Source organism: Notolepis coatsorum (assembly GCF_963971535.1).
Source record: "Notolepis coatsorum genome assembly, chromosome: 9".
NCBI classification, from domain to species: Eukaryota; Metazoa; Chordata; class Actinopteri; order Aulopiformes; family Paralepididae; genus Notolepis; species Notolepis coatsorum.
This window is the reverse complement of record NC_140173.1, coordinates 101,863,381-101,886,603: the sequence shown is the minus strand read 5'-3', so window position 1 is coordinate 101,886,603 and position 23,223 is coordinate 101,863,381. Positions and strand designations below refer to the sequence as shown.

General features: G+C 43.8%; 1 protein-coding gene across 1 annotated transcript in view; it reads right to left on the bottom strand.

Annotated features, from left to right (window-relative positions):
* Nucleotides 1-13,894, bottom strand: part of LOC311233987 (sprouty-related, EVH1 domain-containing protein 2-like) — an 81,168-nt gene extending 67,274 nt beyond the window's left edge. Inside the window, exon 1 of the mRNA XM_084321062.1 lies at nucleotides 13,399-13,894. Coding sequence (XP_084177188.1) covers nucleotides 13,399-13,427 — 29 coding nt within the window. The 5' untranslated portion in view covers nucleotides 13,428-13,894. The remainder of the gene's footprint in view (nucleotides 1-13,398) is intronic.
* Nucleotides 13,895-23,223: the final 9,329 nt, after the last annotated feature.

The following is a 23,223-nucleotide window of genomic DNA, read 5'->3' as shown; positions in this document are numbered from 1 at the left end:
ATAAGGCAGAGGTTACACCTTTCGTATCATCTTCGTATTGTTTTCTTATGCGTATCGCCGCGACGTCGTGCGCCTGAGTCACACTTTCGTTTTTTTTCCGTTTTTGTCAGCCGAGCACACTGATGTAGTACACTGCCAAAGCAGTAGGTGGCAGTAGGTGGCAAACATGAAGGCAATTTCAACCAATCAGAACGAATGTGCCAATACACTTCCTGGTGGAAGCTCCAGCAAAGAAAATGTCAATAAGGCAGGCGCCTATGCCGCGCCACCATCTTGCTTGCTCACTCAATGCAGCAATTCTTTTTTCAGCAAAGCCTAATAAAAGTGCAATAAACAAAACGGATACATTCACTGTGTGTTCTGCCTGTCATTTGTTGATGAAACAAAACTAACATCAACACAAGTGACCACCAAGAGCGGATAGTTTAGTCTAAAAAACGATCGGTAGCATTGTTAGCTGCATGCTAACGTCAATGGAGTATGCCATTATAACAATATAGCATTGTGGCTAGAAGCTAACGTTAGCTCACGCTACTTAGCCAGCATGAAACTGATGATATCGCGAGCTATCAGTAGTTAGATAACATTAGAGACAACGCTGTGTGTATTAAACAAAGGTGAATAGATGACTGGGCCATTTTGTTTAATGCTTGTTAAGTTGAAAGAGGAACTCTGAGCTAACAGGGTCTGAATCCTGATAGCTCACGTTAGCCAGCTGCTCATGCAATCGGTAATGCTAGCAGAATGAATGGATGTAAACTTTATTTAACATATTGCATATGGGTACAATACAATACGGCTCAATACAAACAATTGTTAAGGGAATGCAGACTGTTGTAGCTTGGACTGGGGTCCTTATAACAATAACTTGACAACACATGGTAGCTGAAGCTATTTGGGACACGGAGCTCTGTCCCAAACACACACACTGTTGTCACCGTCCGGAAAGGCACGCAGATGGTATCTACTGCGCATGGGCGTTTTCGCAACAACTGCTCCGTGCTGACTACACGCTGTTGTCGACTCGTTTTTTTTGCGTATCTCCAAACGCAAACACAATTTTGCGTTTCAGCCGTATCCAAAAAAAAACGCCAAAAAACGCATTTCTGTGTAGATAGGACATGAAACGTCGTCAAAAACGTATAAAAACGCCAGGAATACACTAGTCTAACCATAGCCTAAGAGAAGATAAATATAACACTTTTAAAACCCTTTGTTTATCTTTAGATCACACATTTAAAAATAACTGTTCATCTCACTTCAATCATTTTTATTGCAGAACATGGTATTTTCTCAAGCAGACAGATGTAAACACTGTAATCTGTGTTGCATGTACCTGACTAACTGAACCAGGGTTCGAAATTAACGGGGGCTTGGGGCATAATGCCCTTGAAAATGGACAAAATGCCCTCGAAAATCAGTTAAGGGGGGCACAAAATGCCCCAGACAGTTTACTAATTATATATATATTTATCCGGTAATGGAGCGTCTGTGTATCGTACGGTTCAGATGACGCGCAAATAAAAAAAATCATTTGGCGGAGGTGAGCACTGGCTGCTGCAGCAGCAGCAGCACTGCAGCTGAGCCAGGTGCTAGTCAGTTTGTGTACAAATGGCAAGCACAATCTAAATCAATCTTCATTACGACTTTAAAAACATAGCCATTAACATTACATAGGCATACACACATCTTGCCATAGCGTTAGCAGTTTGTACAATACAACGCACGTTTTAACTATGGTAGCACTAGCCCCAGCTAATACAGTCAATGAAATGTTATCGTAGCTACAAGCTAGCAGAGGAGGGAATGAGAGTCTGAGAGGCGGGGTGTTTAAAGACAATGATAGGCGTTTATTCAACATCCAAGAAGGCTAACATACAACTGTGTTTTACTAACTCCAACCGGGACTATTGCCGCTTAACCCGCTTTCGTGCTGCTTGTTGATGTTTGATCTCCTCCTAAAGTTACCGGAGCTGAAGGTGCCACGCGCTAAAATGTCCGCGTGGGGACCCGGCGCCAACCCATAGATAGTTCCAACTCAACTAATTACGTAATCCACCACAGTTGCACTCAATATTTAAATAATGTTAGTCTAAATAAATGTAGATACATAATAATTTCAAGCAGAAAACGAATCTTTCCATTAAGAACTGACAATCAGGGAATTTAAACATGGTTGACATTGTTTTTTTGTGTTTATATTATAGAAAGGAAAGTCTAGTGCTGGCTGAGCATATTGTTTGTTTGCACTAAGTTAATACTTTGACAAATGTAGCCTATATTTTTCAGTCAGTTCGGTCTTTGTGTGCCAAACATTATTAAGGCTGTAAACACTGTAAACCTTTATATATATATATATATATATATATATAAAAAGGTTATATATATAAATGAGAAGCAATAAAAATTAACGTATATCGAACCGAACCGAAAACGGTGACCCCCAAAACCGTGATACGAACCGAACAGTCCATTTTGTGAACCGTCCCACAGCTACCGTTTATCATAAAAATGCAGTGCCCCCGAAATACAAAAAAAAGCCCCCGGAAATCAATTAAGGGGGGCAAAAGAAGCCCTTGAAAAAAAATGTTAATTTCTAACCCTGAACTGAACTGTTTGTATTACAGTCATATTCAGACTTAACTGAATGCACATGTGTGTGTGGACTACTGTACTATTACAGGTATTGAAATGAACAATGCAACTTCCTTATAATTCTTTTTTTAATGAATAATTAAATATCGATATTTCGGGAAATGAGTATTGAAACAGTTTTATTCAAATCACATTCAGCATTGCCATCTTCGCAGTGTTGTTATGAAGCATGATAGCTAATTAGCCAATGTTCAGCTGCAAAAACGAATAATGTCAATTATGTTATAAGACATTGATATCAGGAGCTATCTGTAGCTACTGCTAGCCGGCTAGATGACGTTAGACAATGCATCATGTATTAAAATAAAGTGAACTATTTAGTTTACTGGGTCATTTCGTTAAAACAGTGAGCTAACGTAAGCTAACGTTAGCTACCTAGCCAGGGCTGTACGCTAAGCTTTTTCACTAGGGGCACACTTGCCCCTAAATGAGAAATTTAGGGGCAAAGAATATTTTTTAGGGGCACATTTTTAAATAACTATTTTACCATTATAGTAGGGCTGGGCGATATGGCCTCTAAATGATATCGCGATATTTTTTGGCCATATCACGATACACGATATATATCGCAATATTTTGACATTTCCTCTAAAGCACTTAAAAATGCTTGATTTAACCCTTTGATGCATACAGTCACGCCAATATGATGATTATAATAAGTCCCTGCAACATATGTTTGCATTATTAAACCATGAAGATGCTTTAAAAAATAATTTAATGAAAATGTACTAAGAGTAGTCTACTGACACACTAATAAAAAATGTATTTACATCTAAGACCATTTATATAAAAACTTTTGGGTGCCTTTTTTTTGCACAGTACTGTGTTTTCTATCCACTTTAGCCAAACACACACACACATATATATATATATATATACACACACACTACTGTGAGAAAATAATAATCACACACACAAAGGGATAATGGCTTATAGCAGACTTAATGATTTTAGAATATTTCAGATAATGAAATTAAATGTTTATATCATCAACTATCCAGTTAGTATTTATACTGTCTGTAACGTTTGGCTACTTTAAATCATTGAATGTAGAGAGAGCTGTACTGTATTGTACCCATTCTGCAATCTGTTAATAAAGTTTTCAATCAATCAGAGCGAGAGAGAGAGAGAGAGAGGGGGCGAGAACGAATGAGAGCCAGCCCCCCCCCCCCCCCCCCCGGGTTTTGTTCTAGGTTCGCGTTTTGATCGTCTAAGCTGCCGTAGGTGATGACGTCACACTCGAATGTAAACAGGAAGCGTTTAACAGACGGAGATGGAAAGTGGATGATATACAGTAACAGAAACGAATAACCAATAAATATGAAGTTATGTTTAAACTTCTGTTGTCAAGCGTTGTCAATATAACCCACCCCCTTTCCTCCCGAATGGAACTACTGTTGTGGAGTCCGCTTTGACTGGTGTCCAGGGTTAGCAGCAGCTAACGCTAGTTAGCTTAGCATAATCCTAATGGATACCGTGGATAGCAGCTAACGTTAGCCCATTGCTCGTGTCAATCAAATTGCATGTTATTAAAGGTCCGCGCTGGTCAGGGTTTCCGTTAGAATTTTTTTTTGCAGGTCTGAGTGTCCGGTAGATTTCAATCTACCGGACAAATGGGATAAATTCCGGTCAGAGTTTATTGAGCTTAAAAACAATTGATAGACCTATATAAAGAATGACATCATCAAGGCATTTATAATATTTTAACTTAAAACTAGGCTACTTTTGCGTATCAGTCATTAATATATTCCAAATAAAATAAGTCCCTCGAGACTTCGTGCTGCTGCTGCCGACTTGAGGTGTCGGTGGGCAGTCTGCCCGACCTTAATAAACAGCAGTCTGTTATAATCACATTTTTATGAGCTAACTAATTCCGTTATATTGGACATTTGTATTAATTATATCAAGCGAAGAACTGAGAAATTTGGCACCGCTGTGTCAGCGCGAGCTGGCTGCTGATATATTTACGTGAAGCATGGAGCACTTGGAGCAGGCAGAGCAGAGCAGTGGTGTCAGCAGCGCCCCCACCCAACAGCTGAATTGCCAATGGCTGAATTGGAGTACTGCACCCTGCCAAGCCATGCTTCACGTAAATATATCAGCAGCCAGCTCGCGCTGACAGCAGGATGTCATTATTAGACCGGCTGCTTGGTGAGATTGTTTCGTTCATCGCATAGGCTATATAATTTTAGCCTATTTTAATACAATTCAAATAATCTAATTGTGTTTAGAGGGAATTATTTTCACCGGACATTATGACCGGAGAGATTAAATATGTCGGACTTCAACAGATTTTGCCAGTCAAATACCGGTAATTACCGGCTAACGGAAACGCTGGCGCTGGTCTGTCTAATGAAATTACAACCGCAACATTATGCCCTGGTTGTAGGCTAATGTTTTATCCAATTTGTATGGATTAATTTAGGAGTGAAATGCGAATGAAGGGTTGCAATCACTACTCGCAAGCTTGCCCCCAGATGATATTTTCCACTCGCACCGGCCAGATTAGGGGGCAATTTGCGACGAGATGCTCACAGTGTACAGCCCTGCTAGCTAACGGAGGTCTCATTCTGGCCGATCGATCGGCACGGGGCATCCCTATCATTCTTAAACTGAAATGCGCATTTGTTGATATCAGGAGCCATCAGTAGCTAGCCAGTTAAACAATGAATCATGTATTAAACTAAAGTGAATAGTTGACTGTAGGGCTGTCTTAAATACTTCGAAGCTTTGTAATCATCTGCTTTTGTAGGTGCATTGTCTGATATAATTATAAATTATTAATTATAAATTAAATATAATATAATTGTTTGCTTGATAGACAAAGGTTGCAACATAATTATGTAATGTCATGTCGTTGGCTGTGAGAGCAGCCCCACTGCACCCACGCAGCGCAGCCGAGTGAAACCTTGTTGGCTGCGTCACAGTCACGAAAGGGGCTACTTAATTAATTAATCCAATCCACTTTATTTATAGAGCACATTTAAAAACAACAAAGTCTACCAAAGTGCTGTACAAGTCCCACAACATAAGATAAAAAAATTAAAAATAAAAGAAATATTATAATTAATATATATATATATATATAATTTTTTTCCCGAAGCTTCGAATTAAAATCGAAGCTCGGCCCCGAAGCTTAAATTGCCAAAAAAAGCTTCAAAGGTCAGCCCTAGTTGACTGTGTAGTTTTGTTTAACACGTTGAATGCCCAAAACGACATCTCGTTTTATCAGCCCCCCCATTGAGTGCCCACGACGACGACGTTTTATTTTATTAGCGATATGAATTCATATTTCATCAACCGAGTCTACCGTTGGGAAACCAGCCCTGCCAGGCGCCTGGATGTGAAAAAAGCGCCCCCTATTGTCTCTCGGATGGTAATGCACCCTTTTGGAATGGACTCAATGAAAATGGATGAGAAAAAAAAACTCCGGAATCCACATTTTACTTCTCACGCATGTAACCAGAGCCGATCGGATTCATTGTGGACCATCAGAACAGCGTGTAATATGTCTTTACAGTACGTAGCATTGGATCAATAAAAGGATCGATTTTTGGAATGGCGATCAGGAATTGGAATAATCTTTTTGGATACCATCTGATCTCAGGTAAGGAATCTAGAATCGATTTTCAGCTCGCGGCACCAGCGTGCATACGTACACATTATACTACTATCAATTAGGGCTGGGTGATATGACCAAAAACGTTATTGCGATAAAATTATTTTCATATAATTCGATATCGATAATTATCGTCGATATAATGTCCGTCAAGTTTAATTAACTTCTTATGCTGCTGCGAATGTCTCAAGTCGAGTTGATGTCGTCATCAGTCCGCGCACGTTAGTAGTTAGCCGACAAGCGGAGTATCTCATGACAATAAATATGACACTGAAATACTCTCTTCCGCCACAATATATTGAAACGAACTGTATACCCCACACTACTATAAACGTGGCCTCAGAATTCAAAACACACATACTCGGCACGTAAATATATAAAACATCGCCGTGCAAGCTAATTAGCCTAGCAAGCCTGTAGTATCTAAGCGGTGTATTCCATGACAATGTGCTAAATATTACACTAAAATACTGTCTTCCGCCACAATATATTGAAACGACGTCCACTGTATACCTCCACTACTATAAACGTGGCCTCAGAATTCACGTCACACACACATACTCGGCACGTAAATATATAAAACATCGCCGTGCAAGCTAATTAGCCTAGCAAGCCTTGTTGTTGAGTGAGTCCTACCTCCTTCCGGGTATACTTCGCTCTCGGCCATCTCCTTCACTGATTGGTTGTTAGCTGTTGTGCGTAAACACGTCATCACGTAACGTTGGTTGTTGTTAGTGAGTGTGCTGAGCCGAGGCTGAACGGAGCCAAGCTTGGAAAATCGATATATCAAAACTTTGCGACCACGTTTCATGTTTATTTCGAGGAAATAATTTATCGCGATAGTTATCGTTATCGTTTTATCGCCCAGCCCTACTATCAATAATCTAGCGTTTATTTGAAAACGATTCATAAATAGGCTGAAAAATGACAACGTTCTAGAATATTCCAGTACAGGGCGTTTATCACGGAATATTTTTATTTTCCGTGAAACCGAGGGCTTTTCAAAATGCTATAAAAACGGAAATTAACCGATAAAAAAACAATCCGCTTCGACAATGTTGACTGGAAAATGAGTCATTGATAAGCGACAGGCAGATTAGACACATAGCCATAATTTAAAACATAGATTAGGCGATATTAACGTTAACATTGAAGTGGTTGATGGGCATTCAAGGGGGTAAAAAGGAAAACGCGGCCGGCTCTGAAAGTGTTAAACAGTAACGTTAGCTAGGTAGCTAACGTAAGTCTCACGGAGGAGTATTGCCTCCGTTGACATGAGTCTGGGAGGGGGAGGAGGAGGAGGAGGGGCAGTGCGCTGCAGCAGCAGCAGCTGTGTGCTTGAGAGAGAAGTCAGCGAGTGAGATCTCCGCTGAGAATTGGATCATGTTTTTCTATCGGTTTTCACGATCGGCGAAAATAAAGCATTATCGGAATTCACCGATCTCATATTTATACTGAATATCGGCCGATACCGATCGCTGGCCGATCGATCGGGGCATCCCTAGCCAGAACTGTAGACATGCGCATGCGCTTAAAGTGTGTTCAGTAGGAAGCGATCTTAGCACAGCACAAGTTAATACGGGCCACTACTAGCCTAGTTTAAAACTCTGAGGAGAGTTGTTTTTGGCCAACAGCTAGGCTAGCTGATCTGTATCCACTTCCATTAATTTGTGCTAAGCTAGGCTAGCTTGTGGCCGGGTAGCTTTCTACTAAACGCAGGGGAAAATTGGTATCCATCTTCTTGTCCGATTCTGGAGAAGACGGTAAGCCCATTTCCCATAATGTTGGCGTGTTCCTTTAACTGAGCAAAGGGGAGATGTCTGTAACTACATTCTACAAGGAAGCCTGCATCTCCAAGGTGACCCCCATCCTTCCATCCCAGAGCAGTGGAAATATGGCGCCGTATTGAAAATAAGCTGATTTGGTTTTAAACCTCTTACAGACGGGTGAGAAGCTGGATGAAGACCATCTATAATGCCTTGTATCCTCTTATATCCCCCTAATCCTAGCACATTAGACCAATGAGATCACGTCCAAGTAATGAGCGGCTTCTCGTGTTCTTTAAGACCACAAATGCCCAGCGCAGTATCCACAACATTGGTTTGGGTGTTTAAGAAAAGTAACAACTCAAGTCCAAGTTAATTTGTATAGACTATAGGGCTGTACCGAATGTCATTTTTTAACATTCGAAGCTTCTATTGAAGTATTCGAATGAAGCTTCGAATATCTGTCATATTTTATTTATCCAGACGGAGACTGAACGGATCTTTTTCGTTTTCCTTCAAAAAAAAGTTTTACGTAAACACGAAATCGTCTCAAGAAATATGTGCGTCCAAACGAAACACCTGAAAATGCTGTAACGCTGCCATAAATGTACAAGATAAACGTCTTTCCTGTTTTAGACTTCGCTCTTTTATTTTGAAACCCCCCGAAAATCCTCTCCATCTGGACATGGCTTAAATCCTCAATTTGAAAAGTGATTCATCTGATTAAATGAGTCTTTTTTTTTATTATTAAAATCGACTTTCTTTAATGAATATAACTCATCAGTTTCGTCAACATAAATAATCCAATAAGGGCACGGTTGGTACGAAGGTGATGGTGACGTCTTGATGGAGCGCCGAGTGCCAAGCGGATGCAGATAGGCTACATCATTGATGATAAATGTTTTATTAAAATTTTTATGACAAGTCATATACTATAATAGTATAATATTAGTGTAGCCTAATTTTTTATCTGCAACTGTGAAGAAAACCCCCATTGGTTTAAACAGAATGAATAGACACATAAAAAAAATATATATAAAAAAATAAATGATTTTCTATTAAAAATTCCAATGTTGATTTAGAATTTGAATGTCAACATTATGAACAAAGCTTCGAACTATTCGGTACAGCCCTAATAGACTAATACCACAAACACCCATCTCAACAGACATAACAATTAGGGACGTCCGATATCATGCTCATGTACTCGCACGCACTCATAAAACTACTCCGATATGACTACTCAGTAAAACTACTCCGATAGGACTACTCAGTAAAACTACTCCGATATGACTACTCAGTAAAACTACTCCGATACTACTACTCAGTAAAACTACTCCGATATGACTACTCAGTAAAACTACTCCGATGCTACTACTCAGTAAAACGACTCCGATACTACTACTCAGTGCCGGTTGTTCAGGAAAACACAAAATGTATTTATATTATTTCAACTTAAAATGTCGGCAACAGCATCATGATGTATATTTACTTTGTTACAGTCAGAAAGTGAAGAAAATCTGATCAAAATAAAACATGTTTTCAAAGTCATTGTTAGAACTGTTATGGTATTATTAATTACTCGTATCAGTACTCTGTTCTGTTAGAACTGTAATGGTATTATTAAGTACCCAAATGTAAGTAATTGTACTTGGTCTGACTTTATTATCCTCTTAACACTTTGTATGCCACTCACAGCTTTTCTCGGGTTTACGCCCCGACCGTTGAATGCCACGTCACGAGTATTCTCGGGTGTTTTTTATTTATTTTTTTATTAGCGATCAGAAAGGGCCCTGATGAATGTGGCATATTGCATCGCCAAGAAAGAAATGCCGTTCACTAAATTTAAGCCGCTAATTTTACTCTGTAAAAAGAACGGAGCCGATATAACTCTATCGTATGGCTACTTAAACCCCCCCCCGGGATCAATAAAGTATTAATTATCTATCTAATAACGAGACAATATGCAAATAAGGTAATAATAATAATAATTCATTTTATTTATAAAGCACTTTTCATTCATGCAGAGTTCCCTGTACTTCTGATTAATGCAATGGTGGGTGGGTGTGTGTGTGTGGATCTGAAAAAGTGGCCAGCAGACATGATGCTGGAACACGTGTGCACACACACACACACACACACACACACTTGAATAATTATAATAATAATTATTATTATTTATTTATTTATTTGGTTCCACAAATATGTACAGGTGTTTGTATGCATTATATCCATTTGTTATGTTGGTTTCTAGGTGTTTCTAGGTTGGTTTCTAGCTTTCCCTGTAATCTGAGTCCACACCAGCGCTGCCTGGTCTCAGACTGATTCTGTTATATCGGTTATATGGTTATGTCCTTGTTTTTTTAGTTTTACATTATGGGCAAATAAAGAAAGAATTTGTCTGAAAGCATTTCTTGTTAAAGTTTGGATTTTGTGTGCCCTGTATGCAAGATTCATGTCCCTTGCCAGTCACATACTTATTTAAGTAATGAACTGCACTACTTGTGGTTGTTTTTAGAGATTTTAGAGACGTTTTATACTCGTGACTCTCGTGCTACAAGATTTTGGCCTGTGCTACAAAACTATCAACCTCTGTAGCACCAGTGCTAAGTGCAAAAAAAGTTTACGTACAACCCTGCTCGTAGGGCCAGACCGGCCAGTTGCACAAGGCTGATACCAGTACAGCACAAAACAGGCCACGCTTCGGCCGGCCTGGCAGGTATATGAAGGTCTAACCATCATGGATCCATGCAGAGGGTTTTTTTCTTCTTCAATGCCATCAACAAGAGGCAAACTGTTGTTTTTAATCCAGTATATACACATATAAATGTTACACCTTTCAGCAGTATGATAAAGAAGTTGCTATAGAAATGTTACACCTTTCAGCAGTATGCATTGATAAAGTTGTTATAGAAACGGTTTGAATGAAGCCCCCACGACTACTGTGTAACAATAAAACACAAGATACTTGTGCTGTAAGGGAAAGGATGTGGTTCATGAAGATCAAACATTGTTCTGCCATCAAAATAAGAAATATATTGTGATGTGATATTTTGTCAATACTGCCCATGCCTTAGTGCATGTACACACATGCAGGGAGGAACACAAACACCCATGCAAGCCCACACACAAACACTCATGCAAGCACACACAAACACACAACGAGTGAATGAAAACTCAAGCTATATAATCTTGGTCATCAAGTCAGCTGATAAGCAACGCTTGGCAGAAGACAAGCAGACAATCTGAGGGCCTTGTTTGGACTCCAGATATAGCTGGTAGCCCAGACATTATATAAATGCTCCAGATAGCAGTGATGCTCTGCTGGAAGACACAGGAAACACTGACCAGGGCTCTGTTCCACATGACGGTGGGGGAGGGGTGTGATAACGATAGAGATACGAGTGATTTATAATCCACACTTGGGATAATATCATCCACCCCCTATTGATCTTCATTCTAGATATCAGGTCCTACTAGTTCAGAGAGACTGAACAATGTTTCTGAAAAGAAAAGCCTGTCACATGTCTGTGTGTGTAGGTAGGCTACCAATTGATGGATGTTTTTCGCTGGGTGTCCGATTATGTTTTGTTGCGACAGTGAGTGACCTTAGCTGCATGTCCGCGGGCATCTCCTGTCCAATACTGACAAGCACAGGCAGGGGAGTAGCTGGGGGGGGAGGGGGTTAGGATGATTCCAAGGGCCCAGCACTGGGGGGGGGGGCCAGAGAACACTATTATTATCTTTTTATTAATATAGTTTTATTATTATCCTAAAGTAAGTTAATGTAGATGACTCAAAAGTATAATTGCCTGTATTATAAAAAAATAGGTAAAAACCATATTATGCGTTATCAATAAATAAATGCCCCAACGCGCGCTCGCATGGATTGGGGGCCCACAAATAAATTCTTTCATGGGGCCCACAATCTACAGCTACACCCCTGCGCACAGGCACACCCTGAAAGGACACACACCCTGCAGCAGTGCACAGGATCAATAGATGCGTCTGTCTGTGTCCAAGAAATCCCACAAAGGATTCACCACTGATGGCAAACGGGATAGTCTACACGTCCGACTTGCTCCATTGAGCAGGTGAGACATTCACAAATGTGACACCGCACATGTGACCAGGCGCATACAAACCGATCTAGATAAAGCCTATGACATAAGCAGAGCCGGATCCTGTGGTGGTTGTTCTCGGTATGCTCCTCGTGTCGAGGTAGCGGCTCCCTCGGGCATGAATGTAAGCGCGTCCCCTTCACGCCCACTGGAACTGTGAGCGTTACCTCGACAGGAGGAGCGCTTCTTTTATGAATGAGGCCGCGTCACGCCCGCCGGACCCGAGCGTTATTACCTCGACAGGAGGAGCGCTTCTTTTATGAATGAGGCCGAGTCACGCCCGCCGGACCCGAGCGTTATTACCTCGACAGGAGGAGCGCTTCTTTTATGAATGAGGTCGCGTCACGCCGCGTCACGCCACCGCAGGAAAACATCCCCGCCCGGTGCCCTTCGCCCTTCCGTTCCACCGACAGTGATCTGCAAGGCATGCATTCTTACCGAGCAGAGCTCTGTGTAATGTGACAGGAGGGAGGGAGGGAGGGGGGCAGGGCAGACACAGTCAGAATAATTTAATATATACAAACGCTTTGGCGTTTATTGATCCGAGAAGAGTCGGTCACCCACAGCTTCTGCAGGCAGGTCGTATTTGGTATTTTTTTTTTATGAATGAAGCACTCTATGCAAATTAGGGCGATTCTGAAAGAGATGGCCGGTGGGGGCAGATCGGATCTCTCATATCCTGTGCGACTTCCCCTCCGCTTGGAAGCAAACACGTAGATGGTGGCCTCATAAAGAAGGCTGAATACCTCGGGGGGGGGGGGGGCTCGGCTCGACTTATTAAACTCACAACACGAAACGCGTAAAGTGCAGATAAACGCGTCTCGGTCGGGATAAATTAACACAATGCAACGCAAACCCGGGGTTTAAAACTTGGGCTACGACGAGGCCCGCTGCGCGTTTTGGCCTCAAATCCCTTTTAGAAATGTTTCCGATCCACCCACGCTTTCTGCCCCCCTCCAGTCTGCACCGAGGTAGGGGCCCTGAACGCCCCCCCCCCCGCTCCACTGGGGCAATGCATTGCTTCACAGCACGACCCCCCAACCTCTCCACAATAAACCATGCAGAGATAAATCACTAAATATATAACGCTTTTATAAGGGTTACGGTTACGTGTTCCAGGCTGCACATTCCAACAAGTCCTCCTGTTTCTAATGTCCAACTTCTAGCGATAGGTACTAGTAGAAAGCAACATTTCCCCGAGAGGGAGAGAAAACATGTAGAAGTCTTGGTTACTCACTCGTTGGGGTGTGTTGTTTCCTCGGTCATTTTCTCGTTTCACCTCAAGTCCTGTGCGGGAGGTGCTGCTGCATACTGTCCGCTCGGCATGCTCTCTCTCACCGCGCCTCGGCGGCTCTCCGAGTCCGCAGCATAGCCCTCCTGCTGCCTTTGTGCGAGAGGTCCTCGGGTTCCCTGATCCTCTCGCTCTCCTTCCCCCCTCTCCCCCTCTCTCTCCTTTTCTTCTCGAGCCACAACCAGTTGCTTCTTCTGGGTCACAAAATGCGCTCTAATAGTTGAATATTATTCCACCAGGCTTTGAACAACGCGCAGAGCCGCCACGTCGGGTCGAACCTCGTCTCGCTCCTCCGAGAGAAAAGCGTCGGGTCTTCCCGACAAACTTAGACTGAGTCCCGCTGTGTTTTAACTTTAAACTGCGCGTTGCCGTTACCGAGGGGTGGCCCCGCTAGAGCCCCATCTCTGCTCTCTGTCTCTACTCCATGTTGGACTGTCTGCGAGGCAGGCTGGGCTCTCTCTCTCTCTCTCTCCCCCTCTCTCTGTTTCCCCCCCCCCTCTCTCTCTCTGTCCCCCCCCCTCTCTCGATATCTACCCCTCACTATGTCTCTCCCCCCCTCTCTCTCTACTCCATGTTGGACTGCGAGGCAGGCTAGGCTCTCTGTCTCTCCCCCTCTCTCTACTCCATGTTGGACTGCGAGCAGCTCTCCCTCTCTACTCCATGTTGGATTGCGAGCAGCGCTCTCTGTCTCTACTCCATGTTGGACTGCGAGCAGCTCTCTCTCTCTCTCTCTCTACTCCATATTGGATTGCGAGGCAGGCGAGAGAGAGAGAGAGGGGAGAGCAGGGCGGAAGCGATGACGTAGGTCTCGTAACACATTCGCCTGAGTGGGACCACAATGGCTACAGACGGCCCAATGGCCTTTTTGACAAGTGAAGCGGGTCCCGAATTCCAGTCATAAGTCAACGTCCGGACGCGTCACCTTCACGTCCCCTAATTGATTACATCCGTTTCCCCAAATAGGAGGCCTAGTCGCTTGGATGTATGGTGTGTAATAAGGAAATCACTAATCAGCACTCTTCATCGGTTAAACTATTACTAAGGATACTTTGAATCCGAGAGAATGGTTTATAATCCCGGACAACTGCTGCTGGTCAACCTCGACCAACATTTAATTGTTGGGTTTTTTGTTGCCCGGATATGTTAATCTCTGGCCTGGGTTTCAAGTTGACCCTACACGGTTAGTATCTGTGAAGTGGGACCGTTTTAATAGTGGATCAGAGAGCCTAGGAACAACTCACACATCAATCTAGTAAGCATGGCTGCATGGGTTTTACTTATTTGATTTAAATAAAGCCTACAGCGGGCATGTACTTGGAATAAAGTAGAGAAGTGTGTGCGTGTGTGTGTGTGTGTGGGGGGGGGGGGGGGGGGGCAGTACAACTTTAAGTGGATGCAGTATAGCCCTCAGGCAATCAGACATGAATCAGTAGATCAAAGTTAGCTGTTAATCTCATTAAGTGCTTAGTTACTTTATAATCTCAAGAGCCTTATTGTATCACCAGTAGCTATGATGGTAAACCCAGACCGGTTAAAGAGAGTCTTTGGCAGATAAGCGAGGTCGTTTTATTAGGTTCTGTTGTTTGAGTTCTCGCCCCAAAGAAACACGCCTGGCAGCCCACGCTGTTGTTGTAGGTCTAGTTGTGTTCAGTACAGAACAGAACAGAACCTACAGAAACGCAGTGTGTGTGTGTGTGTGTGTGTGTGACTGTGCCCAGAAATTATGAATGAAAAAACATTTCGGTTAAGAAGTGGCTGTGTAGCGCCCTCTGCTGGCGAGTTATATACATACATTTGTATAACTCCCCAGAGGTTGTGTGTTTTTATGATGAGAAGAACGTACAGGACGACCTGACCCTGTTCAGAAGCAGCCCCAACAGAAGAAACGACTCAACGTTTAGATTGTTTTTTTTTTATCCACTTTTTCTCCCATTTTCTATATTTTTCTCCCATCCCAATTTCGTATCAACCAATTCAACCCTCCCCTGTCACGGACGCTGTTTATTGCCTCCCACAAGCTGGCTGCAATGTGGAGTCGACTAAGTCATACATAGCACAAGTCCCCTCCGGTACTTGAGGTAACAGCAGTCGCATCTTTTCACCTGCGCAGCTCGATCTCTCAGTGGCGAGGAGTAACGCGTGGGACGCCCGATCCCCACGACCCACCCATCAGTTTCCCACCCCCTAATACGGCCAATGTGTATTAGTACGGACGACCAGCTAAACTGAAAGCAAATGTGGAGCGCAGCGTCTCCAGCATTTCGTGGCGAGCGCCTTGCCCACTACGCCACGTAGCCGCCCTTCAACGTTTAGATTGTTATTGTCATTGTACAGCACAAGTACAGTACAACAAAAAGAAGTTGGCATCTAACCAGGGTGCAAGGTAACGGTAAAGTGCACAACATACACACACAGGTGTGTATACAGTAATATTCATTCAAACCATTATTTATTCTCGAAAAGGACAATTGAGGTCACCCTCATTTTCAATGTCATCGAGACTTTTCAACGCATACATTTTTTACAATATAATAATAAATATTAGGGGGTGGAGCCAGGCGTGATGGGGTGAGGATGCGTTTCAGAACAGCTCTCCACTAACTTTGTAAAACATACCTTAGTTTTTACCCATACAATCTTTGTTTTTATTTTTGTTTTTTATTAAGAATATCGACAGGTCAACTACTTTATAAACTTTTTTTTGCGGATATGGCGAGCGACAACACACTGACTGGCTCTTCATGGGCTGCAGCTGGCGCGGCGGGGAATGAGTTAAGTGGAATTAGCTTGTTGGCCATTGACAAACTCCTAACGGCATCGCTTGAAGGCCTGTTCGCCTGTCATCAACCGGAGACGGAGGAGATGGGAATGGCTGTTGATCCGGTGGTGGACGAGGTGGGGTTGATTCGCACAAGAGCCTTGGCTAACGTTGGAGGAATTGCATCGCGCACTGGAGAGGCCTCAGGACGGAGCGTGGGACCACTGCGTTTGGAGGGGGCCCGGTCCAACAGGCAGACGGATCGGACCAGGGTGCAGGCTAGCCTTGGCGAGGCCCGGTGGGGACCGAGGACTAGGATCGGAGGATGTTTTGGTCGCTTGCCGTAGCTGAAGAATATTTGAACCTGGAGGATGACCCAGATTGTGTGCTAACGGCGTGCTATAAATCCGGCTGTGACCGAACGGAGCAGAGCTAGGTTGGCTAACAGGCTTTGAACTTTTGTCATGCTAACTAAGCTAATTTAGTAATAAAATAATTTGTTTTTTGATATTGATGTAACACTGGACTGGCCCGCAAGCCAGGAACAACATATTCTTGAATAAGGGAACAGATACAATAGCTGGCTAGCTGTACGGCAGACTATGCAGATATACAACATTGGGCTAACTAGCTGGATATCACGTCTCATGCTTTCTCATATCATTGTTATGCCAATGATACTCAACTCTTCCTCTCCTTCCCTCCCTCAGATATCCACGTCTCTGAGCGGATCTCGGCCTGTCTGTCCGACATCTCAGCCTGGATGACGACCAACCACCTCAAACTGAACCTAAGCAAAACAGAATTGCTCCACCTGCCGGCCAAATCCTCTCCCCTGACCGACCTTTCCATCACAGTCGAGAATGCAGCTGTGACCGCGTCCCCGACCGCCAAGAACCTTGGTGTATTACTTATATTATATATTATTATTACTGTTTTTCTTATTTATATTTTTTCTTATTTCTTTTAATTTTACTTCATTTCTTTTTGCATAGTTTTGTCTGTCACATCTGTATTTATGTTTAATTATTAAAAAATGTTTTATTTATGTGAATTATATGTATGTTTGTCGTCGCCCTCACTGGATGGGATGGGGTGGGGTTAGGGGATAGGAATGGGGAAGGAAATGGAAGTTGTATAATTTGGAAATATAACTGAAATGTATAAATCTGCATAAATTCTTCCAATAAAAAAAGATAAACCATAAAAACCACCTCTGTATCCTCCTCATGAAGAGGAGGCCAAGTGGGACCACAGATTGAGCAGATGCCATCATACCGAGCAGGTGCATCACGGACAGCGCCGTAACCGCCCTGCCAGGACGGAACGTCCCGAGCGCGCAGAGAATATCCTCTCGCCGCCGATCTGAGAGGGTTGCCCTCATAGACCTTGAGCTTAGAATTAAGCCCACATACTCCACCTGTTGACTGGGAAGAGGAGTACTCTTCTCCCAGTTCACAGCAAAACTCAGGCTGGTGAGGTGTTCCACCACCTGCCTGGCATGAGACCTGGCGATCTCCTCTGACCGGCTGAGGACCAGAATGTCGTCTAGGTAGAATAAAATTCGTATCCCCTGACGACACAGAGGTCCCAGCGCGGTCTCCATGCACTTGGTGAAGGTGCGAGGAGCCAGAGAGTAGCCGAACGGCAGCCTCTGTTACTCGTACGCTATTCCCTGAAACAGGAAGCGCAGGTATTTCCTGTGAGGAGGGAAGATCGGGATGTGAAAATACGCATCCTTCAGGTCTATGGAGGTGAACCAGTCTCCCACTCTGACAGCGCATAACAGGTGTTTGACGGTCAACATTCTGAACCTTCTCGCCACAATCAATCGATTGAACGCGGACAGGTCCAGTATGGGTCTGACACCCCCCGATTTCTTGGGCACCAGAAAATATCGGGAGTAAACGCCACTCATCGCGTCCTCCCATGGGATCACGACGATGGCCTGCTTCGCCAACAGAGATCGGATCGCATCGGCCAGGGCTGTCACTGCCGCGGACTCTGACAATAGAGTCTGTATCAAACCCAAAAACGGAGGGTGGCGGTGTGCAAACTGTAACACAAGCCCCGCCCTCAGCGTTCTCTCCATCCACACCGACATATGGCACTTCTGTAGCCATACGTGGTAAAAATCACAAAGCATCCTCGCTGCCAACTGGCGCCGGCTCGCTAAGAATCGTAGATAGGTGGCCCGGTCCCTCCCGCTGTGCATTGCAAACCCTGGTTTCGCCAACCGCGTGAGCAAGGTATCTCACGGAGTCAGGATTTCGACCCTGACTCTACCAACGAGGCAATTGCACCCAAGGGGGGACCCCGACAGAAAGGGGCGGTCTGAAACGGGGGGAATGACAGTCAACACTCCTGGTGAATGAGGTAGTTCCCCCACTGAGCATTGTCCTGTTTTTGCAAAGCGATTAACTTGCTGGGGATGGCCTGCTCTGCGGCTGGACATGCATGGTGTGTGGTCCTCACGCTGTCTAGGGTGAGAGTCCCCTACACACCGTAGCCCTGTAGTGATATTACTACCACCCAAATCACGCGTGCCTGACTCACTACCGCTGCTAGGATTGGTAGTCCGGACGGGGGAGGCACCAACGTAATACCCGGCCTGGCGAGGGCGGGGCTGGGGGAACCCACGCTGCAACCTCCTGGGCCTAGGGTTCGCACTCTGACAAAAAAAATTTGATACAGGGAACCCTGCTCCGTCGTCACATACAACACCAGGCTCACCAAACACATGCGGGATGTGTGGTGCGGGAGCCTCCTGACAGTACAACATTCTCATAGACAGACCCAGGCCTAGCTAGCAGCTGGGTGTCAGCCCATCTTCATGAGAAGCGATATGTCGAGCCGCTTATGCTTCACTGGAAGAACGCAGCCCGCAGCCAGAGGGGATAAAACAGAGCCGTGAGTCCTGTAGTGTAGCGGGGAGGAATGAACGGAGAGCGTGCTAGACACAGCTAGATGGCGACGGTTACTCCTCACGGAGTAATTCAGCCGATCCCTCGGCCGCCGAGTTCTGTCGGCACCGTGAGAGCCTGTCTCTTTGTGTAAATGCAGCTGTCGCCTCTAGAGGGCGCATGTTTATTTTTATATTTCTTTTTATCTCATGTGACGTATCACGTCCTGTCTCACGCTCTGACCCAGCGTAGTTTGAGCAGATCTGGCGGAACGTGCCTAGACTTGTAGGAGAAGATAGCGCAGCAGATTTGTGCACTTCATTTGTCAAAGATAAAAGATTAAAGTACTAGAGTTTGAAGATAACCCCCTCCCATTGAGCTGCAAGCAGGCCAAAGTGGTTCGTAAAGTTTATTCACACTTTTCGTTTTGTTTTTGTAATTCTATTGACCGAATTGTATGAGTATTGACTGTTGTAATTTCCTGCTTTGTAGTTCTACGGTGGTGATGAACGTGTATTCAAGAATATGCATCAATAAACAGCCATCTGTAATTAAAGAACTCGGAGTCCTCGTCGTGCGTCAATGGGCGGCACAGTAGAACACTGGACTGTGGAGTTGAAGACTCCAAATGAGAAGTGAATCACGTCGGGTAGAGGATTGTCTGCAGTTGAAGATGTATCGTCGTGTCTGGGGAACCTTTCTGCCATGGAAGGAGCTGCAGCAGTGCGCACACGGCCAAACAAGCGAGCTTGTGGAAGAAGACGTCTCGAGGTTGGCGCGGGTACAGAACACTGCCGTTGAACTTTTCCATGTATCAGTGGGATTTCGCAGCATCCATCTTAAAGAAGCAGCAGACTTTCCCCTACATTGAAGTTGAACTGCATAGGCAAACAAGCGAGCTCGTGGAAAAAGACGGCTCGAGGCTGGCGCGGGTACAGGACTCTGCCGCTGAACCTTTCCACGTATCAGTAAGATTCACAGCATCCATCTTAAAGAAGCAGTAGACGTTTTCCCTACGTTGAAATTGAACTGCATAGGCAATGCCATTCACCAAGTTGACTGACTACACGTCTCAGGTATTGACTTTTCAGAGAGAAGTATTGTTGTAGGCTACAATTGCATTGCAAGTGCGCACATTCTTGAGACTATATAAGGTTGTTTACAGTTTAATATTTTTGGCCATTTAAGAATAGGTTGATATTCATTAATGAAGTCTAGCTTTATAAGGTTAATTTAGAAAAGGCCAATCATAAAGGGTATATTCGAACTTAATACTTGCATTTTCATAATAGCCTACTAGGCTTACATTTTCATTTCGTTTTTTGAATTTCATATTAGCCTACACTTTTCCCAGTATAGTAAGCTACTATAATATACACCTAGGCCTATGGTTTATTTGTTATTTTTCGTGATTTGTATTTCACATTGAAGAAAGGTGTAGATTTGAATTAGCCTACAATGTTCAACTAAATTAAGCATTTTATTTTTGAATACTTAAGACATTTGTTGACACTTTTCATTATTAGGCTTACACATTTTCTTAGACTGAATTCATATTAGCCTACCCCTCTATTTACAGATCATAGTTCTTATTCCATAGATATGGTTCATAAATATTTAATGAATACATAATTGATTTATTTACTACACAGTAAACATGTCACAAAGGGGTGAAATAGAGCAGACTGAATCTCAGATTGAGACAGACAAGACCAGGGGTTCCCAAACTTTTCAGGCCAGGGCCCAGAAAATAAGGTGTCAGAGAGCCGCGGCCCAATGGACATCGTCAGGCTTTTTTTTTTTTTTTTTTGTTGCCATGTGACCGATTTTTTAAGCCAAATATCACTTCAATCCTATTAAGTTAGTTCAAGTTAGTTATTCATTTATATGTGCTATTTATGAGAGGGCTAACTTGTTGCAAAATAATAATGATAATAATAATAGCCTCATTAAAATACTATTGTTGCTTCGGTTGTTTTCAGCGTTTTATGTGCATAATCTGTTATTTAGTTTGAAATGTTCGTTGAAATAAGTAGATTTTTCGTTTTTGTTTATTTATTAAGTTAATATAAAACCATATAGTCACATTTTAGAATACAATAGAATATAATTTTAGAATACAACTAGAAACACTGTCCTGGCCTGCTTCTAAGTTCAGTGGCCTGCCAAAAAATAAATAAAAAAAATAAAATAAAATTCTTTTTTTTTTTTTTTTTTCTTTTTAATCATCTCGCGGCCCACCAATGGCTGCTCGCGGCCCACCTTTGGGTCGCGACCCCGACTTTGGGAACCACTGAGCTAGACGATAGTGAGCCAGTGATGGATCTAAAGGTGAACTTCAAAATGGCATATGAGAGGTGGAAGCACTACATAAATAAACTGAAAAGATCCTTCAAGTATAAGGACGACTCTGACCTAATTGAGACCATGGCCAAAATAAATTCAGCCCAAAGTGAGATTGATGGTATTTATCTAGAAATGAGAGACACTTTACATCCCAATCATCCAGACTCAGAAACCTGTAGAAGGAATGATACATGCCAATCGCTCACCAGGACTGCTAATACAAAGGCTCAGCAGTTCATCAACAACAAGAGGAGAACCAGGACTGCTAATAAAAGGTCTCAGCAGTACCACAACAACGGTGGTTCTGAAATCTCAGTGTCACACAACGCAAGACAAGCTGCAGCGGAAGTAGCCGCAGCTACAGAGGTACTAAAAATAATGAGAGAGCGCCATGAGCAAGAAGAAGAAATCCAAAGACTGGAGCAGGAAGATGAAAGGTGGTCGGCTGAAAATGACGCAGAGAACGCCAAGATCCACGCAGAGAACGCCAAGATCCAGGCAGAGAAAATATTCATCATGGAAAGTGCTGATAGAAGAAAAAGCTGAATGAGAAAAAGAGAGAAGTGGAACGGTTAGAGGAACTCAAGAAACTCAACGCAGTTAAGGCAAAGCTAAAGGTTTACACTGAAAGCGTTCCTTATGATGATGAAGAAGATCATCTGTGGTTACCTCTTCTACACTATCCTTCAGCACATTCGCTAGCTCTCACCCCACAAGAAGAACTGCGTCCTCTTGCGCCTCCAGTGTTCCAACAAGGAGAGAGCCCGTCTCAACAAGGAGAGAGCCCTTCTCAACAAGGAGAGAGCCCGTCTCAACAAGGAGAGAGCCCTTCTCAACAAGGAGAGAGCCCTTCTCAACAAGGAGAGAGCCTGTCTCAACAAGGAGAGAGCCCTTCTCAACAAGGAGAGAGCCCTTCTCAACAAGGAGAGAGCCCGTCTCAACAAGGAGAGAGCCCTTCTCAACAAGGAGAGAGCCCGTCTCAACAAGGAGAGAGCCCGTCTCAACAAGGAGAGAGCCCGTCTCAACAAGGAGAGAGCCCGTCTCAACAAGGAGAGAGCCCTTCTCAACAAGGAGAGAGCCCGTCTCAACAAGGAGAGAGCCCTTCTCAACAAGGAGAGAGCCCTTCTCAACAAGGAGAGAGTGAGCGAGAGGAACAGGAAGAGCCTGTCATTCTGACTGGACAAGAGCCATGCACTGCCACAGCAAACGGTGTGAAGAATGAAGATGAGAATCAACAAGGAGAGAGCCCTTCTCAACAAGGAGAGAGCCCGTCTCAACAAGGAGAGAGCCCTTCTCAACAAGGAGAGAGCCCCTCTCAACAAGGAGAGAGCCCGTCTCAACAAGGAGAGAGCCCTTCTCAACAAGGAGAGAGCCCTTCTCAACAAGGAGAGAGCCCGTCTCAACAAGGAGAGAGCCCGTCTCAACAAGGAGAGAGCCCGTCTCAACAAGGAGAGAGCCCGTCTCAACAAGGAGAGAGCCCTTCTCAACAAGGAGAGAGCCCATCTCAACAAGGAGAGAGCCCGTCTCAACAAGGAGAGAGCCCGTCTCAACAAGGAGAGAGACCTTCTCAACAACGAGAGAACCCTTCTCAACAAGGAGAGAGCCCTTCTCAACAAGGAGAGAGACCTGGAGAGAGACCTCATCGACAAAAAGAGAGACATTTTCATCAACAAGGAGAGAAAACAAAACCAGGAGAGTTTGTGAAAGAAGACTTCTATCTTCAGAAAAGATGGAAGAGAGTTCAGTTCCTGTCAAATGAGTTCC